Source organism: Prosopis cineraria, unplaced genomic scaffold (genome assembly GCF_029017545.1).
Source record: "Prosopis cineraria cultivar Desert tree isolate PC_DT_omini unplaced genomic scaffold, ASM2901754v1 PC14, whole genome shotgun sequence".
NCBI lineage: Eukaryota > Viridiplantae > Streptophyta > Magnoliopsida > Fabales > Fabaceae > Prosopis > Prosopis cineraria.
In genome coordinates this window covers 30,719,222-30,737,397 of record NW_026555345.1, presented here as the reverse complement: position 1 = coordinate 30,737,397, position 18,176 = coordinate 30,719,222, and the positions used below count along the sequence as shown (strand labels likewise).

The 18,176-nt window shown below is 33.7% G+C and overlaps 2 protein-coding genes across 4 annotated transcripts; both read left to right on the top strand.

Moving 5' to 3' along the window:
- Positions 1 to 9,781: 9,781 nt before the first annotated feature.
- LOC129293319 (uncharacterized) lies at positions 9,782 to 12,178 on the top strand. Of its 3 annotated transcripts, XM_054931223.1 has the most exons (3): positions 9,783 to 9,997; positions 10,419 to 10,555; positions 11,676 to 12,178. In XM_054931223.1, the coding sequence occupies exons 2-3, from the start codon at positions 10,547 to 10,549 to the stop codon at positions 12,006 to 12,008; spliced, it is 342 nt and encodes a 113-aa protein (XP_054787198.1). In that variant the 5' UTR covers positions 9,783 to 9,997; positions 10,419 to 10,546; the 3' UTR covers positions 12,009 to 12,178. The 3 variants fall into 3 exon arrangements, with proteins under 3 accessions (XP_054787200.1, XP_054787198.1, XP_054787199.1); XM_054931225.1 differs by lacking the exon at positions 10,419 to 10,555 and having other exon boundaries at positions 9,782 to 9,997; XM_054931224.1 differs by lacking the exon at positions 10,419 to 10,555 and having other exon boundaries at positions 9,786 to 9,993.
- Positions 12,179 to 13,231: 1,053 nt separating this feature from the next.
- Positions 13,232 to 18,143, top strand: LOC129293729 (probable arabinosyltransferase ARAD2). The gene is made up of 3 exons (XM_054931820.1): positions 13,232 to 14,017; positions 14,939 to 15,192; positions 17,262 to 18,143. The coding sequence occupies exons 1-3, from the start codon at positions 13,384 to 13,386 to the stop codon at positions 17,811 to 17,813; spliced, it is 1,440 nt and encodes a 479-aa protein (XP_054787795.1). The 5' UTR covers positions 13,232 to 13,383; the 3' UTR covers positions 17,814 to 18,143.
- Positions 18,144 to 18,176: the final 33 nt, after the last annotated feature.

Sequence of the window (18,176 nt, the reverse complement as noted above, 5' to 3'; positions counted from 1 at the left end):
TTGTGATAGATAAAATATGATACGATGTGAGTAAATATATGTACATATTATGTCTATATGCATAGCATGATCATTAAGGTGGGAGTTCGCCTATAAGAAGAGAAGCAGATTAGTAAATTCACGTGGTAATAACAGCTTACCATTGAAATCGGAAGCTTGCCTTAAAACTGACTGTTAGAATCAAAAGGTAGCTAATGTCTTATGGTTGATTAGAGACTATCCTACTTGTTCTTCGAGGAACTCAAACTTAACTAGTTTCTATCGGTTCATGAGGAGGCTAGATTAGAAGTACGACTTCCCATGGTTATTAGTGTTAGGGAAAACTTGGGATCACAAGTAAATGAGTTTGCCTTGGCCTGCAGCTCTTCAAAAGTAAAAGGTTGGGTTAGTCTAAGTTATAGACGTAGCCACTTAATAGCCATCGGTTTCATGTCGGAGGTATCAGGATGATATAATGTTGACATTGATCATACATTTATAATTTCGGCTATATAGTTGTTATTATTATGGTGCGGCATGTTTTCCATTAAAGGGAATGGTTGTTATTATTGAAACCTCAAGATATGCATTGTCAAAATATATTTGATGATATATATTGCATGCTTGGTCACATGGTTATTGTTGTTGTGGTTAAGGCTATAATTGAAATATGTGCATATGATTTTTGTGAGATTATTATCATTTGCATCTATAATTAATTGATATGCAATTGTATAAGCTATATTGACCTTGGTTACTAAATGGTTTTATTCACCTCTCATTCTTCAATATTACAGGGCTTAGCTCATCGAATCAAGATCGAGAAAGATGACTAGAGGCATAAGATTCTCAATAAATCCTACATATAGTCCTCCTTGTTTAAATTATGTGTATTTGAATATTGTTAACTTTCTAATTAAGATCTCATATGATTCTTTTGACTACTTGCATTATAGTTGAAAATATCTTATGTATTTTGTGCCCTGAACTATTGATACGTGGTTGTAAAACTTAATAGGGCCAAAATACTAGTGCAAGTAGTATATAGTGTGAATGATGACATTGATGATTATTTTGTGAACTTTATGTGAAATTACTCCCCCATTATGTTTTTGCTAATCAAGGGGTTGAGTGTTGAAACTATGATTTGTATGTGATGGTTTGACTCTGGTGTGTTGTACGAGTCCATAATAGTTCATTGGGTATGGTTTAAGGGTTGGTATAGGCTGTTAGCACTTGTGTTATGGTTTGGACATTTGAGTTATATGTTTATATGAAAAAGGAGTGAGTCTTGCAAAGAGCGTCCAACTTTTGATAGAAAAATGATTTGATTATAAAATTTATGTTAATAGCTGGAGTTAGGAGAAAGCTCTCTGTGGATACCTAGATTACCTCAATTGGACAACAGATAAAGAAATAGAATATGTCAAAAGTTCGTCTCGTGTGTTGTCATTTGACAGTAAAATGCTGTCAAATTCGTGTAATGCTTCGCGGCGCAGGAATGATATGCCGCGGCGCATGTGCTATGTTAGTTGAAAATTAATGTTTTACACTTTTTTTGTAAATGCATTAACTTAAATTGGATTCCATACTTCTGCACATGTTTTAAATTCTAATTTGTGACTGATAGTAGTATATGATAATATTTTGAATTATGAAAACTTGGAAACTCGTTTCGTGTTATTTTACAAACTTGGTAATTACTTTGACTATGGGAGATTAAGGTGGAATAGTAAGGGTAACTTTATTGTTCTTATCAGGAGTATTACACAAACTTCAGTTATTGAGTGATTATACTCACTCCTCTTTTTCAACATTTTATAGACTCTAACTCTAGTGCGGAAGAAAAAAGGCTCAAAAGGCTTAAGAATCTAGGATTTCTACTGTAAAGTTTCTTAAATTCATTTATTTTGTGTAATAGTTAGAATATTATCAATTAGGATACATTTTGTAACAACCCCAAATGTTAACATCTTCCTCATATATTTTGACAATAGCAAAACCTTTCATATTGTCACATTTCACAATGAATATATAAAAAGTGCCATAATATAATTGGGGATCATTTGAAACAAAATATTGGGCTTAGGTCATCTCTAATTATATTATGGCACTTTTTATATATTTATTGTGAAATGTAATCATTTGAAAGGTTTTGTTATTGTCAAAATATTTGAGGAAGATGTTAACATTTGGGATTGTTACACATTTTGAATACATTTTTACTATGTTATTGTTTATAACTTTAGGATGTATTTTAGACCTTGAAATATTGTTTTTGAGATTATTAAGTGTTGATAGGGTTAAAATACTAGTGCAAGTGTAAGGAATATTGTTATATTGATGAATTTGAAAATCTATTAATTTATGCAATGCTAAAAACCTCCTCCTTCTATTTGGTATTAAAGGGGTTGAGCAGTGAAAGCTTGGTATTGTTGAAATTATGTGCATATGGTGTGTTGTATAGATAGTTCTAAGTTCATTGAGCATGTTTTGGGTGTTAGATATAACTTTTGGCACAAGTGTAGGGTTTTGCGCACCCTTGAGTTGTGAAAAGTGTGTAAAGTTGTAAAAATGTGTTTGAGTGTCCATATTCCTTGCGTGAAAAAATTTAAAAGTAAAACCTATGCTAATAGCAAGTTTATGAAAAGAGTTTTTCATAAATACATAGATCACCTCAATCGGAAACCGATAAAAAAAATAGGAGGCATCAAAAGTCACCCTAGCTTGTTATTATTTGACAACAAAATGTTGTCTAATACGTGCAAAACGTGACGATGCATAGCACCTTTGCCATGGCACATCACAAAAAAATGGATAATTATAATGCATGTGCACATGCCGTAGCATATCATCTTGTTTTTCTTATCTCAATATTTTTCAACTAATTTTAAGTCTTTTCACTCCCATGAGGCATTTTATGCTTTCGAAACAATGGGCCTGTTTGGAAACCTATTCTGGGAACAGTTTTCTATTCCAGAACAAAGGAACAAAAAAATCTATTTGGTAACATGTTTTTAAAAAGTGTTTTGGAAAACAAAAAAACAAAATATTGTTCTGGAGAACAGAAAAATAAAAACAACTTTTAAGTGTTCTGTGATTATTGTTCTGGAGAACAAGAGAGAATAAAAAAACACCTATTTTCATTATTTTTTTTGTTCTCAGAACATGTTCTATAGAACACCAGTTCTCAGAACAATAAAATAAAAACAGTTTCAAACAGCCCTAATATTTTACTCTTATTAGATGATTATTAAAAGATGTTTAAGTAATTTAAATTATGAAAACTTGAGATCCAATTTCCTATAAATTTCAAAGTTGGTAATCTAATTAGATTAGGTTAATGATAACCTTGATATTTAATGTTTATCATGATTAAGTAATAGCGATATTATAACTTACTATCAGATTTTACAATTTGCTTATTCTATATATACATGCAAATCTACCTATTCTTTTTTCATGTTAGCATATTTGGTTTTTGCCTCAATCTAATTTACATGCATGGTTCAGTTATAAGACTATACAAGTAATCCATAAACTCTGTGTGAGAGTTAACAATGTTGAAAACTTTGAACCATAAACAAACTAAAAAATGGGTATTTGAAAATGGGGTTTTAGGGCAAATGGATGACATAAATGTGTAGAGCTTGAAAAAACAAAGAAAATGATACCAAGAATGAGCGAAACAGAGATTTAATGAAGAAGATATAGCCTCCAGAAGATTTAGGTCTGTCGGACCCAACCAACAAGAGGAACCAGGTCCAATGGACCCGGCTAGAGCAAGACGATGATAGAAATGACTCGTCAAAATAACACATTGTTTTAACATGTCATTCCCAAAAAACAAAAGAATAAATAATTCTTTTTAGGCTGGTGAGCTCAAAGCCCTTTACTTACAAGAGAAAATGTACATTTTTATCTCTAAAGTTTTTCTAGAGGAGCACCCAATACCTTAAAATATTTCATGTAGCATTGATATCTCTTAAGTAATTAAATTGGAGCATAGAATACCCTGGTGTTAAATATCACAAACATCCATTTAGTTGGCCCTATTTTCTATAACATGTGGTGGGCCCCATTTCCTCTGACCTCTCCTCCTTCCTTCCTATTTTTAACACCAACATCACCATAGCCAAGCCTAAGTAATCATTATATTCAACCAAACTCATCTTCATCTTCATCTAACTTTATTACCATATTATACTCCCTAAAAGCTCATACATGAAAGTTAAGAGAGAAGTTACAGTGACAATCATGGATAAAGTAAGAGATTTGGTATCAAACAAGGTTGCTATGGTATTCACTAAGAGCTCATGTCACATGTGCCATATCATTAAGCAGTTATTCTATCAGCTAGGAGCGAGCTCAGTAGTGTACAAGCTCGACATATATGTATATGGGAGAGAAATGGAGATGGCTTTAAGAGGCATAGGCTATAACCCTTTAGTTCTAACAATGTTGATTGGAGGAAAATTAGTTAGCTTAGTTAAAGATATCATATCCCTTCACATCGATGGCTCTCTCAAACAACTTTAAAACCTTCTCTTTATTAAACTTAACAACTCTGCAAAGGCAATGCATGAGCTCGACATAAATACTGGTGATCGGTAACTAGGTGTCAATTTGAAGCCAAGGTTAGGTGATGTATTAAGTAGCATCCTGTCAGGCGTTAATCTTGGAAAGGACATCATGGCTCCACTTGACCTTGTTATTTATGGTGGCACTAGGACCTAGAGTCGGTAATTTGGGCGGGCCAAGCTTAATTTAGGTCATGCTTAATTTAAGACGTGCTTAAAAGTACCCTACCCTCTTTAAAAAGCCCATATAGCTAAGCTCGGCCCTAATTTTTTTCTGCCAAGTTCAGGCTAGCCTGTCGAACTTGGCTAAAATTACTAACTCTATATACATATAAAGCTATAAATTTTAATAGTCGAGCTTATTCGAGTTGGGTTTAAAGTATCATACCCTTTTAAAAAGCTTATGTATCCAAGTCCGACCTTAACTTTTTTTGGGCGAGTTTAAGCTGGCCCATTGGGCTTGGCCCAAATTACCAGCTCTATTAAAATTGATATTTGTATACTTGACGAAGAAGCAAGTGTCTAGGACCATGTTGCCCATCCACAGAAGATACTGGTTAATGTTGATGAAGTTGCCAATTTCGCTTTCCATGAAGATAATACAACATAAAATACTTTAAGGTACTTGATGCTTCTTTAAAAAAAACTTTAGGGGCAAAAATACACTTTACCCTTACTTATAACAAGAACAAAAAATAAAAAATTTTGAGCCTATGAGTATTGCGCTTGTAAAAAGACAATATTAAAAAAAGGAGTTGAGTTTGGACTAGTCAATGGACACGATCCAATGGGTCATCGGGTCAAGTTTAACTAAACTCAACTCGATTGATAAATTTTTTTAAGAAAATCAAATTTAAAAATAATAATGATAATGATAATGATAAGGCCACATGGCGTGTGGGACCCATAGAAAGGACTAATTGCCATGTGGAAGAGCCCACTCAAAGTAGCACGGTGCATGGAGCACATTAGGCTAACACATGTCAACTTTGGAGGCCAGGAAAGGTCCTATTCTACGCTCTACCAGGGACACTTGTGGGGTTACCTTTGACAAAGGGGGAGGTGAACATTAAAAAGGTTCTTTTTTAATGTTCTCCCCCCCTCTTTTCAAAGCTTACCCTCAGGTTTCCTTGATAGGGTGGAGAGTGGGACCCTTTCGAGCCTAATTTACCCAGGATAGGGTACACTGGTAGTGTAGCCTTTCTAAAGCCTTCCTAATGATTGAATTCCCAAGGCTTTAGAAAGGGCTATACTACCAACATACCCTATCCTAAGTAAATTGGGCTTGAAAGGGACCCACTCTCCACCCTACCAAGGAAACCTGGGGGTAAACTCTGAAAAGAGGGAGGGAGAACATTAGAATGGCACCTTTTTAATGTTCACCTCTCACTTCGTCAAGGGTAACCCCGCAAGTGTCTTTGGTAATGTGTAGAATAGTACACTCTCGAGCTCATTTACTCATTCGAGGGTATATGGCAATACACCATCCCCATACCTTCCCAATAATTGAATTCCCAACTCCTAAGGGCTTGACATATCGCTTACCCTTGGGGTTTGATCCCATAACTTCTCATACTTAACAAAGCAGTGGGCAATTGGTACTTCTAAGCTGATCAACTCAGTGGCACTAATGTTGCCCACTTTTTTGCTTTGTAGGAGAGGTTATGGGATCGAACCTCAGAGGTGCGCAATATTACATGTGCTTAAGAACTATACTTGGGAAGTGAGTGAATGAATCCCTACTTTATTGTTGTGTGAATCCTAAAAGGGAATAATCCTTTAACGATGTCCTTTGACTTTGATATTATCATGTAGATAGGTCATAGTATCTACTACTTTAACATATATCCTATGGTCATGATAAATACGATCTAAATGTCTCATGTTAGGAAAGTAGTTGTTTCCTCTTAAAGTGATATGCGTGCAAAAGGAAGACTACCTGAAATATACACACTTATACCTATGTCCAAGACATCTCCTTTATGAAACAATTTGTTGATTTATAAGTATGGATACTTTGCATTCAAGAGAGACTATATGAGTCTTAAACTGACTCATAGGGATTATATTAGTCATGATGAGAAAAGTTTATATTGATAAATTTAGGACATTCTAGGCATAAATTTAATTAAGAACAAATTAACTATAAAGTTATTTGTGCTGATTCTTAAAAGGTTTTCTAGTACAAATACCCAAAATTGAGACATCAAGCTTATGCAATCACAACAAGACACCTAGTGTGAAAAAAGGAAGGGAAAAGGATAAAACTAGTAATATCTAGTTTACAAAGTGTGCTTGGGAGATGTTGCGTCATTCATGCTTGATGGGTTGAAGCCCAACATAAATAGAAGCCTAAAATTAGAGTTGGAGCTTTATTAGAATACTTGAAAAGTAGGGGTCTTTGTGCATAATAAAATTGGGACCATAAGTGTAATATTTTCATTGTTCATTTTTTAATTTTGAGTGGGATTTTCGCTAAAAACATGCACATTCTTCACATAACCACTTTGTGGGCAGTTTATAGGGGAGGCCAGAGAGAAAATGTAGACACTTTACATTCCCTTAATACTTTCTCCCATCTCTTTTTTCTCTTCTCTTTGTGCTTTTGTTGTATTCTTGAACTGAGTCTGAGCTCGTGATTTTGTCCTTCACTTCATACATTTTTTTTTTCTAATGTGACAAAATATTCAAGTACGCTTCTTCCTTGAAGTTCTATTAAAATTAAATAAAACATATATCAAAAATAAACAAAGGCCTTTGTCTTAGCAATATTGAACATTCCTCAATTGAAATTTGATTGAGAGAAGGTGAATGAGGGGATCCAAATCCCAATTTACATGCAATCCCCCTGTACGGAGGTCTAACCATATTCCATAAGCTATCATTGAATAATGCATATTCCATCAATACACGTGGTTTTTAGTCTTGAAGTAAAGGAGTCTGGATCCTCATCCATGTTAGACAATTAGAGATAAAGATGTGGAATTAGAAATATTATGCAGTGAGAGACAGTCTGAGTGGGTCCGAAATCATGCGTATGCTGACCCCATAGAGATCGTAGAGCTGATAGTATATACCAGTACCCTTAGCGCTTTATGTTTGCCCCTACAAATTGCAAAGTCTGTTATGAAGATGCCAGATCGTCATTTTGCTCTGCATTTCTCCAAAGATATTTGGGTCTTCCATTTCCTTCTCAAATAATCTTGATTTTAAATTGTTTTTGAAACATTTGTAATGTTATATTTATCAAAATTATAAAAAATTTAATATTAAATCTAGATTATTTTTTATGCTTAATAAAAAATGTGACATGATAATCATTGCCCCTGATGATATCTGAACAATCCATATTTAAGCTTTTTATTTTTATTTTATATTTAAGCTTTTTATTTTTATTTTATATTTATTTACATAAAAATATGTAAAAAAATATAGAAATCTTTTATAAATTTGGTTATCACTAATCTGACTAATATAAATTCAATTCGAATGATTCAATTTAATATTATTTTCTTAATAATTGTTACAAATTGACTATATATATAAATTCTAAATGATATAGACATAATTTAGAAAGTTTAATTTAATATTAAATTTTTTATAATTTTTATAAATTGATTATCTAAATATACTCTGAATAATCTAAATTTAATATTAATTTTTTAATAATTTTTATATATTTTTATTTTGATAAATATAATATTAAAAATATTTTTAAAATAATTTAAAATCAACCAATGATACTATTTGAAGAGAAAATGAAAGCCAGTTCACCTTCTAGGTAACGAGCACGTCACCGAATGCAGATCGATTTCTCCGATTCGAACCTTCATTCACTTAATTTATTCAACATTTATATTTATCTAATTCTTTCCTTTAATTACATCGTGCTTTCCCTTATCATGCTCCCCTGCGATTTATAAAGAATAAATGTTTGATAATTTTGTATATCAACCATTTTACTACAGGAAGTTAACAACAACTTTATTATAAAAAAATTCCATCTAATTAATCTTCTAAAATTTACCATTGATACATAGAGCTTTAGAGTAGTTTGCGTTTTTGTGTGTACTTGGAGTAATTCACTCTTTTGTTTACAAATATAATTATTTGAAACCTATAATCTTCACTCAATCAAAGATTAGTTTCTGAATTTTAATTCAATAAAAATAGTTCTTATAATTTTTAGAAAAAAATTAATCTAAAAATTCTTCTAGTTTTTTTATGATTTTTTATTAAATACTTTTATTTTATTTTATTTTATTTTAATCAAACCCTTATAGTTTAATTTATTAGATATTTAGTATTGATTCTTAAAATTATTAATTTCTCTTTTCAAAAAAATAAAATTAAGGACTTATAGGTGTTTATTAGAAGATTTTATAATTTTAAAATTAATTTCACATTTCAAATTTTTATAATTCAAAATTTATATAATTAGGTTATTTTTTAAATAACTTATATATAGATATATATAATTTTCATAAAAAAGTAATAAAAATGTAAGTATTGTATTAAATCAAATGTTTTTTTTGCTAAAAGTATTACATTAATTTTTTAAAATTTCAAAAGTGTTTTTATTTTGGAAAAAGCCAGTATTGATTAATAATTTAAATTTTTATGGCCTAATATATTTAATTGATCAAATTTTAAGGATTTGAATAAAACAAAATAAACTGTAGGAATCTAATTCAAATTTAAAAAAAAAACTAAAATGTCTTATAGATTAATTTTCCTTGATTTTTCCAAGATTAAAATTTAATTCTTAAACTTTTAACTTAATACAATTAAAATCTCTCTAGTTTTAACATTTAAAAATGTTATTCCTATGGATCGCTTTGGGACTAGGTGGTCAGAGTATTGGACACCAAATCTTAAAGACCCCAATTCAATCTGCCCAAAATATTAGTTCCTATACTTTTTAATAGATAAAACTAAAAGGATTAAATTTATTCTTAGAATACTATTGTTCAATTTTTTAAATAGTTAAAATTATATAGATGGATTTTTATACTAAGTCAAAGATAAGTTTTAATTTATTCAAAATGAAACTTTTTCTTTTAAATTTTGTACCAATGCTTCCCCGAAATTATTATTTTTATCTTCGAGCCTCTATTTTGAGTTTTTCATTCCCTTGAAAGCGTATACTTCTCTTTAATAACACTGTTTAACACTACATAATTAACCTTGAGCTCCTCTCTCATGCGCAGTATTTTTCCACTTCAATCATAATCAATATCATATTTCCACTTTCATTTTTTTGTAAACGCAAGCCCGGATATTCATTGTCGGGAACGCAAGGTCCACGCAAATTCCCACTTCGGTTCCTCCTCACTTCCCTTCCCTTCCGCGCTCATCAAATCGCGCAGCATCACTTGTCTCAGATTCTTCTCTTGGCTCAGCGCGCCACTCACAAGCTGCGTTGAGAATCCAGGCTTGTATTTCTTCCCTCCTTCCTTCCTTCCTTCCTTTTTTTAAATTTTAGTGCATTCATTTTTAGACTCTTTAGATTTTTCTTTTTAATTCATTTTCCCCCATGCATGTGGAAAAATGCCTGATTCAGTGGAAGCCCATCTGCAAATTTCTTTTTAATCGATCGAATTTAAGTTAGATCCATCATGAATGACGACTCATCCTGAGTTTGTCGTTTGTATGTTTCTTTTCTTTCTGTCGTATTTGGGTTACTGAATGGAGACCTGAATTTTGTTATTGTTTCTGTTCAGTTGCTGGTGATTCAAATTGAACTGTCACTGAGTTTTTATTTTATGTATGATGGATTTAAGATGGAATCGTGGAAGCAACTGTGATTCTAACGATTGGGTTCAATATTTGTTAATAATTGATCGTCCTCTTATCCAGCTTAGATGATCCTCTGTTAGCTATCCATCTGCCATGGTGCAAACCCAAATAAACCAGATTGGATTGAAAAGCTTCTGACACTCTTAAACTTCTCTGGCTGGGAGGAATTAATAGGGCAGGCTTACAACATGTCTTATGTAAGGGCAAATATTGACTAGATCATTAGGCATTCTATTTAATGCCTCTTTTTTTTTTTTTTCAGTTGCAAGCGGAATGAGCACAGAAGCTGCATTGGTTTTTTTTTTTTTTTTTTTATATCACTGCTAGCTGCAAGTTAGAAAATATCTTTTTAAGAACTAGAAGTATGTGAATTTGATATAATGCTAATAGAAAAACTGATAAAGTATGGTGTGTACAAAGAATGGAATGAGATTAATGGAAAAGTGGAATTGAATGACATTTGTATCCCTGGATGAAATAGTAATACAAAAAGATGTATAACGATTACAAACGTATTATAGACATTGTGTATTTGCAGAATTATAAATTGCTTTGCAAGAGGGATTGCATTATCCCAGTGTACCTTTTTCCCCTTTAGAAAAGAGATAATAAAAGAATGAAGGATATGAAACTATATGATGCTACTAAAGGACAAAGTGTATAACATGATTTTTTGGGGTTTGAAAGGCTCTTATGGTTGCTTGAAACGAAGGATATATCATTAATGACTCAATGTTCAATACAGATGAAAAGATTTTAGGGTATAACCTGCTGTGCTTGTTGAGTTATAGATTGCTCTGGGTTGGCTGCTGCAGTTATTCTTCATGCTTGTTTATCTGATAATAAAACCTAGACAATCAACTGAAGATATACTGAAAATAGGGTTGGATTTGTGTATAGAAGTAAGCCTTATATATACGACTCGATGTTGTGCCCATTTTTGACATGGGGTTTAAAGGGAGTTACATTATTCATAACTTTATAAATAATATGGCTTCCTATGGATATATATATATATATATATTGTTATTGATGATTCTCCTTTGATTTCTGATGGTCAAAGTAGTTCAGAAATTTTACTGCTTTTAAGTTTTGTGGTTGGATGTATTTTGACCAATTGAATTGCTTGCGTTCGTAATTGATCTATAATTGATTTTCACACTCGTCTGCTTTTTCTTTATGCTTTACCAAATAATACACTGGAAGCAGGCACCTTTATAAATGTAGAGGATTTGAATTAGTATTTTGATTTCCATTGCATTGTTCTTCCCATACTGTGAACATGCATTGATATTATTGATACAATTTGCATCACAGGTGTCAGAGCCAAAAATGAGTCTGGCATGCCTTGTGTGCCAGAGTGTGGAAAGTCCATCACCATCACAGTCTTTCAGGAGTTACTCCGTCTCAAGTGCAGAAAATGAGGGAAGATGTTATGCTATTTCCAGCTGCTTAACAAAGAAATCATCATTCCCATCTCATACAATGAACACGTTTATTGCACCATCGTCATCCTCTAAAGTTGCCCCACACCCTGGTGTTTTAAGTAACGAAGAGATGCCAGGTACACCCCGACTTGTACGAAGTCGTGCAGTGAGGAGGGACCTTGTCAGAGACTGGAATTTCGATCAAGTTTTATTAGAAGGCTAGACTGTTAATATTCGATAGAAGAAACCTTAAAGGACTCTTCTTGTGGGATAGAGTGAGTAGAGCATGATATTTGCTTCGTTGCTTCTGATTATGTTATGTCGCAGTTGAACTCTCTTGGATTTGTAGCATTTGTAACTTTAAAGAAATTAATGGAACATTTTGTTCCTGTTTGTCCATAGACTCTGCAGCTTTTTGATCATTCTGCTTCGCACTTTCATCCATCACCTTCTTCCTTCCCATCTTTTTTGACCCAAGCTTTATCACAAACATATCATCTTCATTCTCATCCACCCTAACCTCCTCTCGAGTTTTCACTCTGACTTCATTGCTCTGCTTCCGTTCAAAATCACGCTTGCTTCCTCTTACACCCTGCTTTTGTCCAACCATCTTTAATAACCATTGTGGCGTCCGCCCAAAATCGAACATGACCTTCTGACCTGCAACTCCGTGGATCATGGCCAATTCTACTACAACGATAGCAGAAATTCTAAAGCCTCTCACGCCTTATAACAATCCATGTTTTATCTTTATTCGGCTTCGGAAGCCAAGAGCCCGCTGCTAGAGGTTTGCGTAAATTGAAAAGAATTTTGACGCGTAAGAAACCTTGAATCAATCTACCATTGAACCAAGGATCTTCAGCCATAACCACCTGCCCTACATGACCGTCAATCTGGACAACATTAGCAAGACCCATCACTGCTAAAGGTTTGGGATTCTCATGTACTCTTTCATGTTCTAATTGTAAAATGAAATTTTAAAGCTCTATTCGTTTTTAAGCACAGGACAAAATTATAGTAGTTGATTTATTTATTTTAATATGATCCCTTATTAATCACACCAGGTTGTGGCAACAAATACACTTCCTAAGAGCAAAATTAAAAACGTCACACAATTTTTAAAATTTAAAAGCTTTTAAATATTGTAAAATTAATTAATTTAAAAAAAGAATAATAGATAAATCCAAAATATGTAAATAATAATTTGGTTATAGAAATTCTTTAAAATTAAATTTTTATATGAAATTACTTTACCATTTTTTAGAATTTAAAAAGTTATTATTTTTTAAATTATTTTAGTCATAAAAATAATTACTGATACAAAAATTATGACTTCTTAAATCATTTTATTCATCAATAAGATCAAACTTGTAAATATTTATGATAAATTTGTCAACCATATAAAATTAATCGCTGACGAGAAGAAAAGGAAAGCGTTCATAGTAAGGGCGCAGGAGGCAGTATCGAGTTAACGTTACCAGTATGATCGTGTTCATAGATCGCCAACTTGCATATAGAATCTGAATTTCGGAAACTGCAGTTCCTTGATCTGAACTTTAAAACTACTGAGCGAGGTAGGATTGGAGAAAGAAGAAGCGATGCCTCCCAAGAACAACGCTACCTCTTCCTTCTCTGTTTCTGTGCTCTTCATAGCATTCGTCGTCCTTTGCATTCTTTCTCTGATCCTCTTCTTCTTCAGCACATCAAACCATTCAGAATCTTCCGTTTCTTCACTTTCTTACGTGAACATGCTTCAATCTACCGCTGGTTTCATCAACGTCTACGTCGCAGACCTACCCAGATCCCTGAACTATGGCCTTCTCGACAAATATTGGGCCTTCGATGCTGATTCTAGGCTTGGCAGCGACGCAGACCAGGAGATTCGGTCGAACAATTTGGCAAAAGGCCGCAAATTTCCACCGTATCCGGAGAACCCGTTGATAAAGCAGTACAGTGCGGAGTATTGGATCACAGGGGATTTGATGACTCCTCAGGAACAACGAACTCGGTCGTTTGCAAGACGGGTCTTTGATGTCAGAGAGGCCGATGTGATTTTTGTGCCGTTCTTCTCGACGCTGAGTGCAGAAATGCAGCTGGGTATGGCGAAAGGGCAGTTCAGGAAGAAAGTTGGAAATGAGGATTACCGGAGGCAGAAGGAGGTGATCGAGTTTCTTAAGAATACAGAAGCCTGGAATCGGTCTGGTGGGCGAGATCACGTCTTTGTTCTCACTGGTGTGTTCCAATTTCTATGTCTTTTAGCTTAGTTTCCATGGATGCAGTGCTTATATTTATGCCTCTTTGCAGTCTTTACTATTTGAATAACTGTTGTAAGTTATATCAACCGTAGTTAGACGTTTTGCCACTGGCAAATGGATCATTGCTCACCTTGGCAGGCATACTTTGATTTCTGAGAATATCGTGACGAGCTGCTAAGCATGTATAAAACTTTAAACATCTCCCAAATAAAAGGGTTTGTTAATCGGAAAATGCTTGAGGATCTCTCACTGTCATATCCATGTTCTGCCTCCTTCTGTGCATGAAACTTTCGATGAAATTGGAATGGCTAATTAGACCACACAAGTTCTAATTAAACATTTTCTTCACCCACTGAGCTTTTAAAAACTAGATTGTGAGCTCATGTCTAAGGTGCCCTGTTCATGGCTTATAATAGTATGGGTTATATAGATTATATGTGTATATATATAGATTTGGCACTTGATTCTGGTTACCTATTGACACTTGTTACTTTGTAGCATGTGCCTCTTGCTTCACTTTATGTCATTTATTTTGAAATGCTATAAGTTTATTTGTTGGTCACCATTTTATCATGTGCTGTCAGTATGATTATTATTGTGCTTGTGTTAAACTTTTAATAATTTTTCTCTTAACCTTGTATTCTTGTTCGCAAGGCCTAAAATATCCCAATCTCATCTTTTTTGTAAATTTATGCCTGCTATAAGAATTGGGTGCATCGACACTTTACCTGCCAGATGTTCAGATTTACATAGATGGCCATGTTTGGGAACAATCAGACAGTTATAGATAGAGAAATACGAAAAATGAAAGAAGCAAATTTCACTGCATGCTGTTGCTATCTTATAATTTAGTCTTTGAATTGTCAGGTTTTGTTAAAACTGAAGCATTCTTTGGCAGACCCAGTTGCAATGTGGCACGTCAAAGATGAGATTGCCCCTGCTGTTCTTCTTGTGGTAGATTTTGGTGGTTGGTACAGGCATGACTCCAAATCATCAAACTGTAGCTTACCTGATGCAGTTCCACACACCCAAGTTTCATTAATTAAAGATGTGATTGTTCCATACACCCATCTACTTCCCAGGTTGCCCTTGTCTGAAAACCAGGAGCGCCACAATCTTCTGTATTTCAAAGGGGCTAAACATAGGCACCGGGTACACGTTGCATCACTTGTCACTCATAAGTTCTTGTGGATCACATTTTTCAATTTTTATTTAAGCATCCTCCATTGATATACAACTGAATTCTGTGACTGTTGTCTCTTCCTTGTTAAGTTATTCTATTAATTACTGTTCTCTATGTCTCTTTCATGATATTCCTTGTCAAGCAATATCATCTTTTTTTATGATTTAAAAATTATGTACCTGCCATGTATAAGCTTCTCCTTAATGTAAGGTTCAAAATTGAGTTGATGCATGTGTTTTGATAATGAAAATAAACATTTGTGTTTTATGTCTCTATGTATGTTATTTGCACTTTGACAACATTTAACAAGTTTAGGCTTGGCTGCATTCCTACCAGAAACTTTAGATATTTGCTATTGCTCAATATAGTTATTTAGCTGGTCATGAATCAATTATAAAATCCTTTAAAGTGAAATTCTATTTCATTTTTAAATTCTAATTCTGTTTTTAAGAACCAAAGTATTAGGCAATATGAATTGATTTAACTGGCCTGTACAATTCACATAATAAAAATATTGTAATTGATTAAATTGTTATCTTCATCAGCCTGTCTTCATGTTGAAGACTTTATATTTCTAAATCTTGCCTTCCTTCCAACACTTATAGCCAAGGTTCTACATTTTAAGGAACACATTATGCCATCCTTGAAAACGTGTTCTCAATTATTTCTTTGTTAAGAGAATATTAGTAGATGAATTCAAGGTTTTAACTGTAAGTTGGAAAATGTTCCAGCTACCATTGCTGAAATTTATGGAATATTCAAAGGTCTTGAGATTTGTTGGAAGAAGAGTCTTAAGATTGTGGAGGTCTTTTGTGATTGTGCATATGCCATCTCGCTGATCACAAAGGACAACCATAGTGTCCACCCTTACATGGATATCATTGAGTCAATGAACAGATTACTGTGTAGACATTGGAACATTAGTTTCAACTTTGTTTATAGAGAGGATAATAGGATGGTCGACTATCTTGTTGAGTTAGCCCATAGTCTCCCTTGTGATTACAACCTTTTTGATCAACCACCTACTTGATAGGCATGGGTGGTTGTTGTGTTTACTTAGGCTGTTTTTGTTGTTATTTTCCATTTTTGTTATGAGCGGTTTGTTCTCTGTTTGTTTTTCTTGTTTTGAATGAAGTTTCTCGTGCATATTATATATATATATATCAAAAAAAAAAAAAGATGGATTTTTGAGGTGGGCTAAGATCAGATATTCCTGGTATATGTTGGATGAACTATATGTATACTCCCTTTACCTGATATTCCTCCCCCTCCCCCTCCTTACAGACACACACAGACCCTGTTATGAGATTCAAGGTCATTTTCTCCTGCTTAAAAAGGCTGGAGAGTCGTTTCCACGTTTTTTTCTTGTTAATTTTGAACTGAAAGGGATGTGAGATGAATGGGAAGGGAAGCTTTGGTTCCTTGCTATTTTGTGATAAATATTTTATTAATATCGGGTAATTTTTATGGAAAAAAATTAAGTTGAACATTTTCTTTCATCTTAGATCATCTAATTCTTTCTTCCTTTCCTAAACATCCTAATAATAGAAAGGAAAATCATGTATTTACCCCTCTGCCTTCTCTTTTCTTCCCTTTCCATATCACAATGAAGTAATAAACTACTCCCTTTGATCCTATTTATAAATCACTTCCAACATTTTCATCAGAAATAAGAAAAATCTTAAACCTCATTAATTCTGTCTAAATATTAAACAAGTTCCCGATTTTACCCCTATTAAATATACCTATTTTAAAATAAAATATTCTAATATTTAATAAACTTTCCTATATTTAATAGGGGCAAAATTATAAAGATGAATATAATAATCATTGAGATGCCTTATAAATAAGACCAAAGCAAACGTTCTCTCTCTACTCTATAAATAGGATTAGAGGATTAACTCTTGGGGTATTATATGCCAATGGTTCTTTTGGATACTAATCTAAAATATTTATGATAAATCTAGTTTTCTGATTTTGAATTGTCATTGGTGTTAGTGTTCCATGCTTAACCCTTGACAAATTATTCTACTTGCAGGGAGGCCTAGTTAGAGAGAAGCTATGGGATCTATTGGTTAATGAGCCAGGTGTTATAATGGAGGTTGGTTTTCCAAATGCCACTGGGCGAGACCAATCAATAAGAGGGATGAGGACATCAGAGTTTTGCCTGCACCCTGCTGGGGACACACCCACTTCATGCCGGCTATTTGACGCCATACAAAGTCTCTGTATACCAGTCATTATCAGTGACAACATTGAGCTCCCATTTGAAGGGATGGTGGATTATTCAAAATTTTCTGTTTTTGTGGCAGTCAATGATGCACTGAGACCTAGCTGGCTTGTCGATCATCTAAAAAAATTTTCTGAAGGGCAGAAAGGAAGTTTCCGTCAAAATATGGCTCGAGTACAACCCATGTTTGACTATGATAATGGTCATCCAGATGGGATTGGACCAATACCCCTAGATGGTGCTGTGAATCGTATATGGAGAAAAGTTCACCAGAAGTTACCAATGATTAGAGAAGCCATTGTTCGAGAAAGACGAAAACCACCTGGTGTTTCAGCTCTCCGCCGCTGCCATTGCACTTGAACTGAGTTGGTCATCTATCCAAATCCTCAATATTTATAGAAGTGGATGCATATAGTGCATCCAGAGAAAAATAGCGAAAAAATGTGATGGATGTGAAGATAAGATGTGGGTCTTACACTGATTACATTTTTGGTGTAATACTATCCCCGAACATAAGTAACGTGATAGTTGAGGATCAGATTTGGTTATGTTTCTCTACTGACAGGCTTCTGGTCCTTCAGATTTGTCGGGAACATCATGAGATACTTGGGAAAATGGTATAGCAACAACTTGTTGGCTAAAATATGCTATTGTCTTAAAGAGGCCATTATTCGTGAGGAGAGAATATTATTGGTCAGTGTACATTTGTTCTTGATCGGCCAG